Source organism: Hipposideros armiger, unplaced genomic scaffold (assembly GCF_001890085.2).
Source record: "Hipposideros armiger isolate ML-2016 unplaced genomic scaffold, ASM189008v1 scaffold_1073, whole genome shotgun sequence".
NCBI lineage: Eukaryota > Metazoa > Chordata > Mammalia > Chiroptera > Hipposideridae > Hipposideros > Hipposideros armiger.
Genome location: NW_017732423.1, coordinates 198093 through 215778, shown reverse-complemented (window position 1 = coordinate 215778; position 17686 = coordinate 198093). Strand labels below are relative to the sequence as shown.

Genomic DNA, 17686 nt, shown 5'->3' with positions numbered 1-17686 from the left:
AAGAGCTCAATGATGGTGCCAACTTGGGCCAGTGAAGCAACGTCCTCCACAACTAGACTGAAGAACAAAAGGATAGCAACTTGTCTGTTCACCTTCCCCCAATTCCCCAATAAAAATCTTTAAAAAAAAAAAAGAGTCAGACATTGTAGGATTCCACTGATAGACTGTTCGCAAAGCGCACAATGACAGAGACAGAACAACAGATCAGCGATCACCAGGGCTCAGGGTTGGAGCAGGAGTGTGATTATGAAGAGGTATACAACAGCTTGTTGGTGGGGATGGAACAGTTCTGCATGCTGACTGTGGTGACGGTTACTCACATGAAAAAATCGCACAGAACTACACACACTTAAGTGCATGCACAAAAACACATGTAAAAACTGGCGATGTCTGAATAGTCTACCTGAGTTGACAGTATTGTCCCAATGTTCATTTCTCAGTTTTGATGACGTACTAAGATACTATCATTGGGGAAGCTGGGTGCCTTCACATGGGGACTCTATTCTGCAACTTCCTGTGATGCAAAGTATTTCAAAAATGAAATGTTGTATAAAGGGAAAAAAGTGCTGAAGCACTTTGCAGTCGTGAAGTACATTCCAAGTACTGAATAAATGTTTATGAGAACCAAAGGTCCATCAAGACGGGTCCTGGAAAGAGGACGGAGACCTGTGCTGCAGCCTAGCTTCTGGCAGAGGCAGCTGGGTGGAGAGGACAAGGGGCTGTGTCCTGCAGAGAAATGCAAAGAGGGCAAGGGCAGCACTAGCAGGGATGGCTCCTGAGATCAGGGCAGTCTGGGGGATGTGGGACACTAACAGCACTTCTTCGTGGCCAAGAACACCCTGACACATAACTGTTTCTATTTTGGCTATAAAACACAACCCCCCTTGAATGGAACCCCAGGCCACCCCAACCTCCTCTGAGTCCTTACTCCTGCCCAGGGGTAGGAGGAGGACCTCAGTGTCACTTAACCCTTCTGGTAGCCCAAAAAAGGCTTGGAGCCTTTTCTCTCCAACAAAGAATAAAAAGACAGAGTTCCTTGGAGCTTTCCCAATCTTTTCTTGATACCATCTTAAGCAAAGGAATAAAATCCACGTTGCCTTGACAGAATGTGGCAGGTTCTCAGAAGTGTGGTACTCACTCTGTGGAGTTGCCGTAGAAACAACAGCCATGCCATGGGGAGCCATCCCTGAGGTGCCGGGGGGTGGCTGCCCGGAGAGGGGCATTGGCTGCCCCATGGCGCCAAGGCCTCCCATCCCACCTAGGGACTGTCCTGGGCCCCGAGAAGGCATGCCAATTCCAGCTGCTCCTGCGGCAGGTCCGCCAGTCAGGCTCTGTAACGCATTCATAGGGTCTGTGGGAACACAAGGTACAGCATCTCAGGGAAGCGCCCACTGAATTGGGCGAGGCTCTGAAGGCTGTGAGGCCTCACGGAGCACACATTTCCTGCTGTCTCCAGGCAAGGCTCCCTCAAAGCCCCAAAGGGTGAGACGCCAGAATCCTGGAAGTTTCTCAAACCCCAGCCCAACTGCCCGTCGCAGCCCAAGAGGCAGAACACCAGGTGTGTTTGTTACTGCTTCTGGACCGTGAACCTCACTGGACAGGGAGCACGTTCCACACTCCTACTCTGGCCTGTGCCAGGGTCCTAATGTTTAGAGACAAACTTGCCCTTCAGGGTAGGTGGCAGCCCCTGCCCCTCCTGCTGCATGAGCACGCAAAGGCCTCTCTTCAAGTAACAAGAACACAGGGGGACAGGCAGATGTTCTCTAGAGAGGTTTCATCTCCTTGCACACCAGAAGCCCACCTCTCCTAACCTGTGCAGGACCCCCATTGAGGAGCAGTTCTCAGGACAGACTCCTGCCACCACACCAGAACAAGCTAAGGCATGAGGGAGGAGTCCACACAGGGGCAGGGGGTACTACGACACTCGCCAAGCCCACTAGGTCTGCAACTCAGCTTAGTGAGCAATGCTGTGACCTGGGACAAGAAAACCGAGGTTCTTGTCATACACGCTTGTGAGTGTAGACTCACTGCAAATGGCTACCTGGAGACAGTTGTGGCCTGGCCCGGGCAACTTGCCACAGAACTGGATGCCCAAGGACCCTATTCCAATGCCAAGAGCCCAGGCGTTCTCCTGGCCATGTACTCTGATCCCACTGGGCTCTGCTGGCTGAGAATCACTGTACATGCAGAGAGACTTGGAGGGGAGACGGAGCCCACACAGGCAGGTGCAGCTAGCTCAGCCAAGGCAAGCAAGGACGTCTGGTTCCTATGGCAAGACAAACAGCATGGCAGCCTGGCTCCCTTCCTGACAAGGCCACCACACCAGAGTTTAGTTGGCCATCTTGGCCAACTCCTTCACTGGCAGCTCAGTCAGTGAGACCAGGGCTGAATGGTCAGACAGGGTCCCCCTTAAGTGATAAAGCCTTTAAGTTAAAAAATAAAAAAACAATAATTTTTAACTTACAATGAAACTTTGTAACTTAAGAAAGTGAATTCACAGTTATTCTCTAAAAACTCCTACTACACATTACTGCATATACCATAATAGTTCTCGCCCAGAGAGCTCAAAACTTTAGATAATGTTTCAATAATTATGTGAGTTTTTATAATCTTTTTGTTGGGCAAAAAGAGTATTTAAGTGAAAAGCGATGGGGCAGTACCATCTGACAGCACAGTCTGCCAGGAAGAGGAAGGATGGGGAGGGTGGGGCACAGATCCAGTTCTCACGGCCAGCCCGAGGTCCTCTCTCTGTGAACTTTCTCCTCTAGTAACAGTTTAACCCCAGGCACACGCAGGATCCACAAACTCATTCCCGCTGTCCCAGAGTCAAGGTTGGGAAAAACGTGAATTCAAAAAGGAAAAATTCTTACCACTGACGGAAGCTTGAGATTTCTTGTTATCTATATAAAAAAAAAAAGTAAACGAAGTTTTATATAACCACATATTTTCACAGTAAGTCAGTTTTACAGGCATTTGCCCAGAGGTCATTTGCTAAAACTGAGCTGACCCTGCCTAGAAACTAGATAAAACATACCTCAGAGAGTGAGTGTGTACACATGCGCGCACGTCTCTTTTTCTCTCTCCCCTCCCACCCCATTCCTGGCAGCACTGATGGACAAGGGGACCTGGGGGAAGAGGATGCAGAACCGTCCCATGGTCAACGTGGGGCCTCAGAGAACTGTCCCCAGACAAGAGACTCACTCACTCTGGGCCTACTCTAGCTCTCCTTCCTTCCCAGGTCCTTCCCACAGTCTCAGTTCGGGCCCTGAGCAACAAACAGGAAAGCTATAGGGATCCACAACGGGCCAAGAATGGTGCTAAGAATTCCATGACACCTCCATTTTCAGCCTACTCTGATGAGGCAGCATCTCCATTTTCTAAATGAGAAAACCGAGGCTGGCCAAGACTGGCTTGAAGGCAGATCTTGCTGGCCCCAGCAACAGATGGGGAACTGCCGCACCAGTCCCACCCTCTCCCGAGGAGCCGGTGAGACGGCCTGTGGACACCCTAGCCCACAGCACTGTGTGTGTCAACATGCTGGGGCCACCTCCCCAACAGGCCAGCCCCGCCCCTTGCCAGGACAAACCAGAGCAGTTCATCCCCAGGCTGCTCATTCCCCAGGATCCCAGTTCCACCTCCTCCTGTTCTATACTCCATAGGACCTTCGCAAACATGGAGAAGAAAATGAAATAAAAATAAAGAAAGAAAAGAAAAGAAAATGAAATCAACTGTAGTTCACCTTGCTGGCCATTATGGTAACAAGTTAGTATGGAAAGAAGCAAAACGTACTGGCCACAAGGAGGCACTGGGGTTCTCCCTTGCTTGGCATTACTGACACTGAAGCTGTAGCTGCCTCTACAACCACAGAGGAGCAGCGACTGGACTTGCCAAGTGCACACTCCAAGGACAGCCTATGTCCGAAGGAGCCCATCTCCCGTGGTCACACAACTGTAGGCAGGTGGGAGGCACCACTGGCTGAAACCACGGAGTACCCTGCCAGTCCCAGTTTCCTTTAGAGACTGGAGCCATCCAGGAACACTCAGTGTCTCCATGTTTCTACATAACACAAAAGACCACCAGGACCCTGACACTGGAATGCGATGACATTCACTTCGGAAGAGCCATGGCTGCTGCTGGGCTTGGCTGACAGGACGGCAGCAGGGCCCTGGGAATCAGAGGAGACGGAATGTGGCTGGGGCTGGGTGACTCTCACCACAGCAGGGAGCTAGAGGCAGGATTTAGAAAGTTGGTCTCAGAAGCTTCCAGCCTGACAGAAACACACATTTAGGTCAGGCCTCCATGGGTCAATAAAATCAACTATTAGGGAAGGAAGTTTCTGTTCCAGGGTAAACTGCTTATTTAACAACTGCCTAGAGATAAAAGCAACAGTCCTTTTAAAAAAAGATTAAACGGACCAGCAAAAACAGCAGTCCGGTTGAAACCACTTTGAGGCTAACATTTCCATTATGCCAAAATCAGCATTTTTGAGGTTGAAGCTCTGGGAGGATGGGAAATACGGAATCAAATGCAAAGTAGTGAAAAAGGTCCAAGAAAACAGGAGCTTTTACACAGACATTCTGACTCAAGAGCTGTGGCCAAGAAAGTCATCACCACGCAATGGGGCCAGCTTCTCACAGCTATCACAACCACCCAAAAATGTAAAATTTTACTTACGAATGTCTCGAAAATGGATAATGAGCCTGGCCACGAGAGAAAGGTATTCGTCCTAAAAGTAAAAACAGGAAGCAGTTTAATTCCAGATGAAGAAGTAAAACCACGTGATTCCCCTTTCCCAGCCCCTCGCCCTCCCGTGCCACCATGCTGAGGCCCACTCGCAGGACAGCGACAGCAATGCTCTGCCGGACTCAGCCTCCTCTGGCTCTGAGAGAGAAGCTGTCGGTGCTCAGCTACAGCAGGCCAACAAAAGGCACAGAGAAACAGAAAAAACAAGAAGGGTACCAAGAGACTTCAAACTGCGGCGCCTTCCAGCCTGCTGTAAAACACTTCACCGAGAGGGCCGAGAGCCAGCTCAGGCACCCCTGTTTTGAGAAGGGACAGTAGGTCCAGAGAGGACGAGGTCACAAGGCATATCAGAAATAGTCATGGGCGGGCCGCGTTTGTCTTTGCACTATTTGTATTGAAGTACTTTCGCTTTTACTACCCAGCCTGTTGCTTTTTCACTGCTGACGTCGCACTTGTATGCAAATCTGGATGTGCGCCCCTGGCTGTGCTTTCGGGGATCTGTGTTAATCTGAATTTACCACACAGGCAAGGGAGAGGACGCAGTGCCGCTCAAGGGTGGCAGGTGAAGGCCACTGCCGAGGGCCCTCTTTGTCCCCGCTGCAGTGTTTGTGGAACTGCCCAGCAGGGCCTGCCTTCCACCAATTGTCCTCTTTGCAACCAAGAACACCCACTCTCAGTATTCCAGGGAAATCACTACTATTGGTTTGTCCTGTGGTCAACAAAGGGCTATCTGAGTTAAAATCTTATTTCACAGAAGCTCTACAATCCTTCCCCTCCTCAAAATGCCCATCCTTTCCGGCAAGGAAACCCCGAAAGGGCAAAGCCTTCCCTCACTGCCCTGCCCACATGATCCTCCTCCTAAGTCGCTGACAGTGAGTCCACTTGACAGCAGACTGACCAGATGACACCCAGGACCCAGCTGCAGCACCTGTGGTGGTACCGTCCCAGGACAACATGCCTGTGAGGCCAGGGACACACAGTGAACCTCTGTCATATGAACACTTCCAGGGGAAGGAAAATAAAATGAAAGTGGTCTCAGATGAATGTAAAACTATAAGCACATTTTTCTGAATCTTTATTATCCCTCATCTATCTCTAAACTTCACCCCACCACTTTTTTTTCAGCCAAGGGCATCGGCAGAGGAAACTATGAGGGGAAAAGACAAAGCTGGAATGATAAGCGCATCAAAGGGGGCAGGTACAGAAAGAGGGACAGTGAGGCTCTGCTGGACACTTACCGGGTGTTGTCAACACTCCCAATTTCCGACTGCCCACACCAATTTCTGGTAGGAAAGACAACGTAATGTGCTGGGAGGGAAGGGGCCCACCGGCGTTGGGGCTCCTGTGTGTGGATCCCCTGCCAAGGCTGCTCCTTGAAGGACAGCAGTGTGGTGAGAGGGGAGCAAGGAAGGTAGTGGTGGGGAACCTCAGGCAACAAGGTGGCCAAGTGTGAGGGGATGAGAACTGGGAGCTTGCCAGGTCAATGTCTGATGTCTTGTTAAGGTCTTGGGCAATCTTTTAGGTGGGTGATATCTTAAAAGAATTTGTTGAGTTTTCCCCGTTTCCATAAAAGGTACAACAAGTGAAAGCAGGTTTAAAAACCGGATACTTTTACTCACACATAGTAAATGGAGCTCAGGAGCATGTCCCCAAAGCCCTTCGCATAGAACCAGGACCGAGGACTCAGAGCCAGGTGCACAGATGCCACCTCGCTGCAGTCCCAGCGCCATTCCCTGGCCCAGAGTGGGGACGGCCAGCATGGCCTGCTCCTGGCTGAGGCTGCTCCACTGGTGGAGTGGAAGCTCTCAGCACCAGACCAGTGTGAGGAGGCCTGAAGGAAGGGATGGATGGAAGGGATGGATTGACAGGAGAAATGGGCACAGGAAGCAGTTAGTCACATTGTTGCTGCCAAGGGGCTTTCTTGTGGGTTAATACATCTTCGAAATTCTTGCAAAAGGCAGGTCACTCAGGAACCACTGGGGGTTGAGTGCTGCAGGTCAGCTGCAAGCACCCTTTCTACAGGAAACCCTGGGATCTGAACTGCACCTCTGATCCCCAGGCCGGGCTGTCTTATTCTCCCGGCGCCTAAATGTCCATCTGCAGAACACTGGCATCCTGACTGGCCTCCCCAAGTGTAAGAATTCCCGACCCCCATTCAGAGAGATAGGTTATGGTACCCCCTTCTGCTCTAAGGCACCCCACCTCTCCAGGATTGCTCCAGGAAAAGGGCTGAAGAGCATGTAACCTCCCTTACCTTCAATCAGTCTTCACCACCTCCTCCACTCGACATAAAAAAATTCAAGTGTTCAGGCTGCCCTCGAGGCTGGGCATTACCAGACCACAGACAATAATAGCTAACACTCTGGCCTTGGCATGGTGCCAGGCACAGCTCTAAAAACTTTACATGTATTAATGCACTTAATTCTTCCAAACACCTAATTAGCAGGTACTACTAACCTGCCTGGTTTGCAGACCAGAAGACAGAAATGTGGAGGAAAAAACTTCATGTAGTTTAAACGCTTGCTTGATCTATATAAGTCTTACACAAGGGCCCAACGATAAGGGTAAAAACGTCTCCCCACACAGATGTGGAGTGAGCAGAAGGGACACATATATGCTCCACATAAAATACCCCATGCCACACACTATACCTCACACACTACCTTTGGTATAAGACCTGGGGGATCTGAATACATATATTTGCTTATATTTGCAAAAGTAAATGCCAGAAGGATAAACCAAAATTGAAGATCAACAGTTACCCCCAGAGGTATCAGGAACTGGCTGGAAATGAGACTTCCCACCTTATTAATATGGTTTTCACACTGGGAGAGTGCGCAAGTCTTTTACCAAATCGAGATAAAACCAAATTGAAAGAAATAAGTACAATTCCTAAACATTCAAAATAAACCAAAACATATGAGCTGGACAGGGAAACATATGCGCATACAGGGAAAATAATTCTTTTCAGTGATTACTTAAAAGTACAAAACTGCACATCCTTAGCGAAGAGATACATTTTAAGGACAAACAGAGCTGCAAAGAAATCTTAAACTTCATTCCATATTTAGTTATTATATGTTACTAATGTTAGTGGTAATATTAGTCTGTTCATTCTGAAAGTATTTTAGAATAAAGCAAGTAATTATGCTAATGATATGAGAAGCCAAGATATTCATAGCAAGAGAAAAGACACATGTTTAAAATGAAAGTAAAACCCCATAAGGTCAAATTTGCATTAAAGGGCCGGCCGAGTGGCGCGATGGTTAAGAACTCGCTTGGGATGCCAGAGGGCCCCGGTTCGGATCCCACATATGAGGGCCAGTGACACTGCCCTCCACAGCTAAGATGCTGAACAACAGCTCAACCTGGAGCTGGGCTGCCATGAGTTGCCGGCGACGGCGTGGGCTGCAGTCCCTGTGGCAGTGGATTGCCATGGGCTACCGTGTGTGGCCAGCAGCCAGCGTGAGCGGCCAGCAGCCAGCGTGAGCAGCCAGCAGCCGCAGTGAGCGGCCGTCCAGAAGCCGGCGACTGATCTGCCTCGCCCGGGAAGAGCGCAATGATGGTGCCAACTTGGGCAGGTGAAGCAACATCCTCCACAACTAGATTGAAGAACAAAACGACAGCAACTTGTCTGTTCCCCTTTCCCCAATTCCCCAGCACTGTTCCCATCCCCCCAATTCCCCAATAAAAATCTTAAAAAAACAAACAAAAAAAAATTTAAAAAAACAAAAAAAAAAACAAATTTGCATTAAAAACATCAGTGAAATTATGAGGTTTTTGAGGTTGTTGTTTTTCAAAAACATTACTTCTTAACTCTGTTCATAAAAAGGTGCAGAAGCCATGAGCAGTTCTAAATACTATTTCACCCTCAAAAAGGAATAAGGGCTCCTCAAAAAAATGGCTGATTCCAGGCCGATGAAAGGGGTCATAATAGGGGCCCCAAGAGGGACAGGAGGGTACTTTGGGGCTGCCACTGGGTGAGGATGGGATCAGCTAAGCATCAAAATGAACGACTACAATGGACTAAAACACCCTAGATGCAGTGCCCCAAGGTCATAATGTTACTCACAGGAAGAGAACCCATCCTCACCCCCATCCCCAAGCCCCACTGGTCCCCCTGAGGGTCCCAAGGTAGGGGTCCCATTGTTGCTTTCCTTGCCCTGGAAAGAAACAATGGACAGGAAGGTGTTCCTGGTAGTCCTGAACAGGCTGTGTTTCAAGCAACCAAGCAGCCCTGGTTGATGAAAGAAAACACTTAATGGCAGAAAAGTTCCATCTAATAAATGTGAAAGAAAAGCCAAAATTAAAGACAATTACCATCTTGCAATGCTCAATTAAATGATGGAACCATTGGATGATAAATGGAAAGGGAATTTTATATGAGAAGTTAGGCCCTCACTCTCTGAACTCCTGACCAACTGTGGTCTTGTGGGAAAATTGATATCACTGCACCCTCTGCTCTTTCAGTCTAACACTCAGTTCACAAGAAATAAGGGACAGGCAGAAGCAAGTCAGGCAATAGGGGACGCAGTTGACAGAAACATGAATGTTAAAAATTCTGCCACTTAGGACTCAAGGAAGAAGTGAGGAATCTGGTAGCGAAAGCTCCTATTGTTTTAGAGCATACCATATCATCAAAAACAGAATGTTGGGGGCGGTCGGTTAGCTCAGGTGGTTAGAGCACAGGTTCATAACACCAAGATTGCCAGTTCCAGTCCCACATGGGTCAAGGAGCTGCGCCCTCCACAACTAGATTGAAACAACTACTTGACTTGGAGCTGATGGGTCCTGGAAAAACACACTGTTCCCCAATAAAATTTCTTAAAAAAAAAATCCAGAGTGCTGGTAGAAAGATCAACGTTAAAGGTATTTCTAGTAAGGGCTCAGAGGAAATAAGGAAGATGTTACTGCAAACTGGAACAAAGAGAATTCTTGTCATATAGTGGCAGAAAGTTTTGCTGAATTGTGTCCTACTTGTGTGGAAGTCAGAAGTCATAAGCGATAAAATTGGATATTTGGCTGAGTCGAGTTCCAAGCAAAATGTTGAAGGTTGGCCTGGTTTCTTCTTGTTGCTTACAGCAAAATTTAAGAGGAAAGAGATAAACTGAGGGAAGAACAGTTAAGCAAAAAGAACTTGGACTTGATGATTTGTGAAATTCCCAGGCCACTCAGATTGCAAAAAAACGAGGAGATTGTTAGGAGGTGTGCTCTGGCGAGAAGGCCATGGGTGTGCCCGGACAAATTTTGCTAGTGCCAAAGAGATGAGGCATGTAATTCATGAATCCCCTCAATCACCTCACGGAAGCCAGGAATAGGGATAAAATTATCGAGGAAGAGTCTGAGGAGAAACCTCTTGTCTAATGACATGAATCCTGTCACATACATAGGAGATGCACAGGTTTTTTATTGTTATGCAAGCAGAAACACTGCCAGCTTGGACTGAAATGAATGAAACTGGATGAAATCAAAAAAGGGTATCATACTTCCAAAATTCTACAGGCAGGAAGCAAGCTGATAAAACTACTCAGCCAAAACCATGTGCTACTATTCAAGAAAAGGAAAGATGACAAGGGCAGAACCTTAGGCCAAGAAGCCAAAGCCATGGGCCAGTCTGTGGTAATTTGTTACAGTAGCTACTATCTCTACAGATTTGCCTATTTTAGGCATATTATACAAATGCAATCATAAAAGATGTGGTCCTTTGTGACTGTTTTATTATACTTAGCATAATGTTTTCAAGGTTCATTCATGTTGTAACATATATCAGTATAGTTAACTCTTAAACAACATGGGTCTTAGGGGCGCTGATGAAAATCTACATATAAATTTTGAGTCCCCCAAAACTTAACTACTTATAGCCTACGGATGAACAAAAGTATTATTGATAGCATAAACAGTCTTAACACATATTTCAGAAGTTATATGTACGAGGTGTGATCAAACAATATGATGAATGCTTAAATTAAAAAAAATTTATTACAGTAAAAGACACACTTATCCTACCATTCTTGCCACTTTCTGAAGCAGTTTTGGAAGTCCTCTTTCATGAGTGTCTTTAGTTGTGCTGTCATGGCTGCCTCGATGTCCCAAATCGTTTTGACTTTGGTGAAGAGCCAGAAGTCACACGGTGCCAGATCCATTGAATAAGGGGGATGAGGACACACCGTAATGTTGTTGTTTTTTCCCAAAGATTTTTTTTTTTAATTGGGGAATTGTGGGGAAGGGAACAGCGTTGGAGAATTGGAGAAGGGGAACAGACAGGTAGACAAATTGCTGTTTTGTTCTTCAGTCTAGTTGTGGAGGACGCTGCTTCACTGGCCCATGTTGGTATGATCATTGTGCTTTTCCCGGCTGAGGCAATCGGTTGCTGGTCATTGGTCAGCCGCTCATAGCAGCTCCCGGTAGCTCACACCAGCTACCAGCCGCTCACACTGGCTGCCAGCCACTCACGTAGCTCACGGCAGCCCACTGCAGCCCTGCTGCAGCCTACGCCGTAGCAGGCGACTCACAGCAGCCCAGCTCCCGGTCGAGCTGTTGTTCATCATCTTAGCTGTAGAGGGTGTCACTGGCCCTCAATGTGGGATCCGAACCGCAGCCCTGCTGCTCAGAGCTGGTGATCCCAAGCGAGCTCTTAACCAGCTGAGCCACTCAGCCGGCCCTGTAATGTTTTTATTTGACAGAAATTGCCAAATACCAGAAGTGATGTGTGACATGGAGTGTTGTCATGATGGAGGATGATAGATGGCACACTTGAAAACCCACCATCTCTCAAACATAGTTCACACCCAATTGACTGCACCGAACAAGTTGAAACTTGTCACACACTGTTACTAATATTTGAAGCACCGCTTCCTGTATTGAAGATCCCTGCCTTTCCATTGGATGGCACTCAGCAGCATTCACGGTATTTTTTTATCACAACAGAAAGGCTCTGTTTCACACATCGCTTCTGGTATGGCAATTTCTGTCAAATAAAAACATTACGGTGTGTCTTCATCCACCTTATTCACCAGATCTGGCACCGTGCGACTTCCGGCTCTTCCCCAAAGTCAAAATGACCATGAAAGGTAAACATTTTGAATTGATTCAGGACATCAAGGCAGCCACGACAGTGTAACTAAAGACACGAAAGAGGGGTTCCAGAACTGCTTCAGAAAGTGGCAAGGACGATGGGATAAGTGTGTTTGAAGTGAGGGGGGAGTATTTTGAGGGGGATTAATGGCAATGTGTCTTTTACTGTAATACATTTTTTTAATTTAAACATTCACCATAGTTTTGATCACACCTTGTATTATATACTGCATTCTTACAATAAAGTAAGCTAGAGAAAGAAAAATGTTACTAAGAAAATCATAAGAGAAAATATATTTACAGCATTTATTGAAAAAATGCATATAAGTGGGCCTGCATAGTTCAAACCTGTTCTGTTCAAGGGTAAACTGTACTTCATTCCTTTATATGGCCAAATAATATTCCATTGTATGGATATACCACATTTTGTTTATCCATTCATTAGTTGATAAACATTTGGGTTGTTTCTACTTTTTGGCTATTATGAATGTTGCTATGAATATTTGTGTATAAAAGTTTTTGTGGAGACCAGCCAAGTGGTTCAGTTGGTTAAGAGCGCGAGCTCTGAGCAACAGGGTTGCCGGTTCGATTCCCACATGGGCCAATGAGCTGCGCCCAAGCTGAGCTGCTGCCCAGCTGCCAACAGGTGGCAGCATGGCTCAGTGGTTAGAGTGTGCGCTCTTAGCAACAAGGTTGCCGGTTCGACTCATGCATGGGATGGTGGGCTGCACCTCCCACAACTAACATTAAACACGGCACCTTGAGTTGAGCGGCCGTGAGCTGCCAACAGGCGGCCAGATGGCGGTTGGACTTGGAGCTGAGCTAGCTGCTCCCTCCACAACGAAGACTGAAGGACAACAACTTGGCTGTTCCCCTTCCCCAATTCCCCAATAAAATCTTCAAAAACAAAAAAAAGTTTTTGTGGACATATGGTCATATGGTAATTCTATGTTTAATTTTTTTTTTGTTTTTTAAGAGTTTATTGGGGAATTGGGGAAGGGGAACAGCCAAGTTGTCCTTCGATCTGAGTTGTGGAGGGCACAACTAGCTCAGCTCCAAGTCCAGTTGCCATCTAGCCTCCTGGCAGCAGCTTGAGGCCGCTCAGCTCAAGGTGCCGTGTTCAATCTTAGTTGAGGGTGGGCATAAGTCGAATCGGCAACCTTGTTGTTAGGAGCACATGTTCTCACCAGCTGAGCCACCCTGCCACCTGTTGGCAGCTCAGCGGCAGCTCAGCTCAGGCGCAGCTCACTGGCCCATGTGGGAATGAAACCGACGACCCTGTTGCTCAGAGCTTGTGCTCTTAACCAACTGAGCCATTCGGCTGTCCCTGTTTAATTTCTTGAGGAATCATCACACTGTTTTCCACACTGGTTGCACTATTTTACAGTCCTTCCAGCAATGTATGCGGATCCTATTTCCCCACCTCTTTCTTTTTTTTAAGTAAGGCGCAGCTCAAGGTGGCCCATGCGGGGATCGAACTGGCATTGTTCAGAGCATACACTCTAACCAACTGAGCCACCTGGCTGCCCACCTATTTCCCCACATCTTCACCAACACTTCTTATTGTCTGTATTTTTTTATTATAGCCATCATGAGTTTGATGATCTCACTATGGTTTTGATTTGTATTTCCCTAATGACTATTGTGATGTTAGGCATCTTTTCATATACTTCTTGACCACTTGTATATCTCCTTTGGAGAAATGACTATTCAAGTTCTTTGCAAATTTTTATTTTTGTTATTGTGTTGTAGCAGTTTTTTTTATATACTCTGGATACCAGTCCTTTTTCAGATACAGGACTTACAAACATTTTCTCTCAGTCCATGGGTTACCTTTTCTCTCTCTTGATGGTGTCCTTTGACGCACAATAGTTTTTAATTTTAATGAAGTCAAATTAACCTATGTTTTCTTGTAAACGAAGGTTTATTTCTAGACTCTCAATTTTACCCCAACGATCTACATGTTTATCTTTATGCTAGTATTACATGATCTTCATTACTGTAGCTTTGTAATACATTTTAAAATTTGGGAATGTGGGCTTTCCAATTTTGTTCTTTTCCAAGATTGTTTTGGCTATTCTGGATCCCTTGAATTTCCTCAGGATAAGTTTGTCACTCTCTACAGTCTGTTTAAAAGTTTTCCTCATACTTTGAAAAACATATCAAATCCCAGAGCAGGTGCTCCAGAGCCAATATTCTCAGCAACATGGGATCTTTGGTAAGTACTGCATTGTAATTCACATATTTTAACATTTTATTTCTATACAATGTAAAATATTTTACACATACAAAGAATGAATAATAAAACAAATACCAGTAGGTCCCTTACCCAGCGGAAATTTAAAAATAGGACAGAAAGAGGGAAAAAAAGTAAGAGAACGAAAACTCCCCATGATATCACTGACTTGTGCTACACCTCAGTTTCTTCACAAGTAAACTGGAGAAAATGTTGCAAGGACCAGATAGACAGTGTTTGTAAAGTACTTCTCTCAGTGCCTCAATACATGCTACTGAAAATACAGCTACTGAAAACTAAATCAGAATTCACAACTAAGCTGAAAAAGTACGCTTACTAAGGATGGCGCAGGAGGAGTCCAGGCTATCTATTGCACATTTAGACAGAATGGAGCAAAGGAGCATTGCCCACTGAACCTTCATCATGAACCAGTTGTGCCCAGGCCTTTCTAGCAGATCTCAGCAGTTACAAAAATGCTAGGCTTTTCATGTGTTCACATTTTTAAATTTACACAATCATGCTTTTCTCAGCTCTATGACAGTGAGCTTCTAATCCCTGAACTCTTGGGCAGTTTAATCACTGTCCTTGATTAAAGAGGGAAGCAGATGTATTCAGATTCAGGCAAAAGCTGGACCTGGGCTTGTGAGATACCTTAAGAAGGCTGAAGGGAGGAAAGTGTCTCCTTTTATCAGAGGTGCACAGGCATCCTCCTCCCTTGCGGGGAATGCGGCTGGGCCTGACCAATTTCCTAGGCTGTGCTCTTCCCCATCTATTCCAGCTGGTTGGTTGTTCAGTTCCGGCCCTTCTCTCTGATTAGTTCCAAGGTGGCTTCCCATATCCAAAGCCCTCAGCCTCCCTGGTCCGAGTTTCACCTTGGCCCCCCAGTGACGATTTGGTTCTATACTAGACATTTCTACGCTATAAACCAGAGACATGTACTACTTTTACATAATACTATGTGAAAAGAGTTTATTATGTTTAACATATTCACTTAATTTAAAAACAACTAAGTAATAAATGTTCAGAAATGTCCCCAGTTGTAGTAAGCATCTCTACTCACTACCACTACAGGTGCCGAAACAAGAGGTCCCAGGAAACCTGACTGTTCTCATCCAGTGGATGCTAAATCTTCCCAAACCTTCAGAAGGCTGGTTCAAAGGTTTACCCTCAGGCCCATTTATTTTTGTTTCTGTCAGCTTCCTTTAGGCATAGTAGTCCCACCTGCAGGAATTAAGATGTTAAAAAATTATAGTGGCTATCTGGGTGTCTCTGCTTTGATAGACTGGGAGGCAGTAAGAAAAGTGGCTGAGGGCCGGCCGAGTGGCACGCTGGTTAAGAGTTGGCTTGGGACGCCAGCTCTGAGCAGCAGGGCCCCCCGGTTTGGATCCCAAATGAGGGCCAGTGAAGTTGTGCCCTCTGCAGCTAAGATGGTGAACAACAGCTCGACCTGGAGCTACCGTATTTGCCGGCGTATAAGACGATTTTTTGGCCCTGAAAAATATGCCTCCAAGTGGGGGGTCGTCTTATACGCCAGGTACACTTCAGATAGACTGCCCATAGTGCTTGCCCCGTGCCATATTGGCCTCCCGATGCCCGCCCACTTCATTCCACATACCGTTCAGGCATCAGCAGCGCTGCTGGGTGTATGCTCGGCTGTTATGCGATTTTGCTGTTATGCGATTTTACCACACTCGCAAAATCGCACACAGCCGACCATACACCCAGTATGATAGCGCAAAATCGCAAATCGCGATACCATACTGGGTATATGGTCGGCTGTGTGCGATTTTGCGAGTGTGGTAAATTCGGGTTACTGTATATTTCTTTACATATGCATTGAAGATTCGCGATTTTGCGCTATCATGGTGCCTGTTAGAATGTTGAAGAGCTCGCACTTGTGCACTAGTGAGGTCCCAGGGAGATGCTGATGCAAGGGTGGACCAGACTGCTATAGTGACAGGGCGGGCAAACAGGGAGCAGGGACCAATCAAATCAGGCTTTGTATACCGCCAACAGCCAACCACAATACTGCACCATTGTACAGTACAGCATAGAAAAGGTCGACCAGTCAAACCCCTATCATCCCTATCATGGCACCAGCCAAAAGAAAGAAGTATGATGCAAATTTTAAACTGAAAGTTATAAACTTTGCTAAGGAAAATAATAATTGTGCTGCTGCAAGGCAATATGGAGTAACAGAAAAGATGGTTCGGTACTGGAAATCAAATGAGAAAGCATTAAAGAGTATGCCAAGGGGTAAGTGTGCATTAAGAAGAGGCACCCCACACTGGCCAGAACTCGAAAAACATGTAGCAGACATGGTGGCTCAACATCGCCAAAACGGTTATGTGGTGACACGAAATACAATACGCTTGTTTGCACTTCAGTGGGCCAAATCAAATCTGATATTGTTTTACCTTTTATTTGGTGTGTGGAAGGTGTGCGGAAGAGGGGGTAGTCTTATACGGCGAGTATATAACAAACTGTATTTTGAGTGGAAATGTTAGGGGGTCGTCTTATACGCCCAGTCGTCTTATACGCCGGCAAATACGGTAGGCAGCCGTGAGTCGTTGGTGACGGCGTAGGCTGCAGTGGGGCTGGCTGGCAGCAGGCGTGAGCTTTCGTGAGCTGCCGTGAGCGGCTGTCCAATGGCCAGAGAGCGACTGCCTCACTCAGGAAGAGCGTAATGATAATACTAACATGGGCCAGTGAAGCAACGTCCTCCACAATCAGACTAAAGAACAAAAGGACACCAACTTGTCTGTCCTCCTTCCCCAATTTCCCAACGCTGTTCCCCTCCCCCAATTCCCCAATAAAATCTTAAAAAAAAAAAAAGAAGAAGAAAAGTGGCTGACACCAGACAACCTGGGCTCCCATCCTGACTCTACTTCCATCTGACTGTGTGACCTCCTGGGCAAGTTAACTAGCGTCCATGTGCCTGAGACTCCTCATCAGCTAACTGGGGAAAGTAGTACTCTACCTACTTCATAGGGCTGATATGGGGTCAAATGAACTCACACAGGTGAAGCATACAGACCACGACCTTGCAAGGGGACATCACTTTAGAGGGAACAAACAGGGATCTGGCCAATGACAGATGCAGAGGGCTTTAACTTGGGGTGCTATCATTCACACTGGAAACATAAATCCATGCCAGGCAATTTGGTGAATTCTTTGAGACAAGGGCACACAAGGTTTTCCTGGTTCTGGGATGTACACTAGACAGGCTGAGGTGCCCATTAGCAACCCCATTTTCCTTTAGGTTAAACACCTGTGGACCGGCCAGCTTGCCAGGTTTCCAAGGGAAGTTCAGCCCCTTCTCTAGGGTCTTCTCTGCCTCCCAGTCCTTCCAGGAGTCGAGGAAACAGAGAAATCACTCTTTCCCATCCTTTTCCCTGCTCCAGGGTCCCACCTTTTAAATTCTTTCAGTCATTCTAATAGGGTCTCAGGTGGGAGACGCAGGTAACAAGCGTGCTAGGTGACATTTGATGTGGAGAGTCCTCTGGAGTGCCACCTGTGAGGAAGGGGAGCTCTGACTGGCGTGTAGCTCCAAGGGGAGCTTGAACAGTAGTAAAAAGCTGGGCACCTAAGCAGTATGTCTGTCTCTGTAAAAAAAGACAGAACATTTTCAAC

The 17686-nt window shown here is 46.7% G+C and overlaps 1 protein-coding gene across 6 annotated transcripts in view; it reads right to left on the bottom strand.

Annotated features, from left to right (window-relative positions):
* Nucleotides 1-17686, bottom strand: part of MED15 (mediator complex subunit 15) — a 69202-nt gene that overhangs the window by 23852 nt on the left and 27664 nt on the right. For 5 of the 6 annotated variants that reach the window (XM_019632044.1, XM_019632045.1, XM_019632047.1 and 2 more), the window contains 3 exons: nucleotides 4675-4726; nucleotides 2871-2900; nucleotides 1139-1351 (listed from right to left, as the gene is read on the bottom strand). In XM_019632044.1, the coding sequence (XP_019487589.1) occupies nucleotides 1139-1351; nucleotides 2871-2900; nucleotides 4675-4726 (295 nt within the window). Of the gene's footprint in view, nucleotides 1-1138; nucleotides 1352-2870; nucleotides 2901-4674; nucleotides 4727-4959; nucleotides 5137-17686 lie in introns of those variants that run through there. The other variant, XM_019632049.1, reaches the window with a different exon arrangement.